At 40.7% G+C, this 1,633-nt stretch overlaps 1 protein-coding gene across 1 annotated transcript in view; it reads right to left on the bottom strand.

The window, feature by feature from the left end:
• Positions 1-1,633, bottom strand: part of St3gal2 (ST3 beta-galactoside alpha-2,3-sialyltransferase 2) — a 54,810-nt gene that overhangs the window by 3,025 nt on the left and 50,152 nt on the right. The window contains exon 5 of the mRNA XM_021171127.2: positions 101-122. Coding sequence (XP_021026786.1) covers positions 101-122 — 22 coding nt within the window. The remainder of the gene's footprint in view (positions 1-100; positions 123-1,633) is intronic.

The following is a 1,633-nucleotide window of genomic DNA, read 5'->3' as shown; positions in this document are numbered from 1 at the left end:
TAAAAAAAAAAAAAAAGATGCCTCCATAAGATCTAGCTGTGAGGCATTTTCTTAATTAGTGACTGATAGGAGGGTCCAGTCCATTGTAGGTGGAGCCAACCCTGAGCTGGTGGCTCTGGCTTCTATAAGAAAGCAGACTGAGCAAGGCATAAGGAGTAAGCCGTTGCTAAACCACTTTTGGCCTTCTTACACCTTAAAAAATATATATTTACTTTAATCCCAGCACTTGGGAGGCAGAGGCAGGTAAATTTCTGAGTTCGAGGCCAGCCTGGTCTACAGAGTGAGTTCCAGGACAGCCAGGGCTATACAGAGAAACCCTGTCTCGAAAAACAAAAAACAAAAAACAAAAACAAAATATATATTTAGGTTTATTTTTAAAGTGTATGTCTATACGTACGTGCCTGATATATTCAAGGCCCTGGGTTTGGTCCCCAGTGCCACAAATACAGTAATATATAGTGTCATATGACTAAAGAAAAAAAATGGTGACTACACCAATAAGGGAAAACAATCCATATGTATCTATATTATAAACAGAAAGACAAAACATGGCTCCTTCACCACAATGATGGGGCACATGCAGTCTCAATAGAAGACTGAAGATGTGTCATGGATGAGCAGAAAATCAGACAGACAATGGAACACAGGTGGGTAGGAGCCGCTGGAGATGGTGTAATGTGTAATGGATACAGTTTCTTTGTGTGACAGTGCTCTTTCTGGATGAACATCAACCTTATTGAACTTCATACATCAATCAGCAAGGATTAAAATAGTGCTTTTAATAATATTTAACCACATATAAAAGTACAAGGTTAGGGGCTGAAGAGATGGCTCAGTGGTTAAGGGCACTGACTGCTCTTCCAGAGGTCCTGAGTTCAACTCCCAGCAACCACATAGTGACTCACAACCATCTGTAATGGGATCCGATACCCTCTTCTGATGTGTCTGAAGACAGCTACAGTGTACTCATATAAATAAAATAAGTAAAATTTTTAAAAAAGTACAAGGTTATTCAGGGTAGACCATGTGGTTGTTTTAAGACTGGGGATAGGGTAAGATAACTTTTGGGGCATTAGTAGATCAAAGACCTTTAGAACACGAAGACATTCTAACATTAACTGTCATGTGTACAGCATTCTCAATTCTTCAAAATGTTACTGGTTTGTACATTTTAAAAGCTTTTATTACATTTATTTATTTGTGTGCTGGGATGCAGAACTGTCATAACGGGCATGTCAGAGGACAACTTCCAAGAATGATTCTCTCCTCCTACCACGTGGGTTCTGGGGGACTGAACTCGAGTGACATGTTCACACCACTTCTGACTTCCTCAGGCACCGGGCACACAGTCATACATCTAAAATAAATACATTTTTTTGTTCATTTGTTTTTTTTTTTTTAAGATTTGGTAGGTAGAGCCGGGGCAGTGGTGGCACATGCGTTTAATTACAGCACTTGGGAGGCATAGGCAGGAAAGATTTCTGAGTTTGAGGCCAGCCTGGTCTACAGAGTGAGTTCCAGGACTGTCAGGGCTACACAGAGAAACAGTCTCTAAAAACCAAAAAAATAAAAGAAAGAAAGGAAGAAAGGGAGGAAGGGAGGGAGAGAGAGAGGGAGGGAGGGAGGGAGGGAG

Source organism: Mus caroli, chromosome 8, assembly GCF_900094665.2.
Source record: "Mus caroli chromosome 8, CAROLI_EIJ_v1.1, whole genome shotgun sequence".
NCBI classification, from domain to species: Eukaryota; Metazoa; Chordata; class Mammalia; order Rodentia; family Muridae; genus Mus; species Mus caroli.
This window is presented reverse-complemented; position numbering and strand designations above follow the sequence as displayed.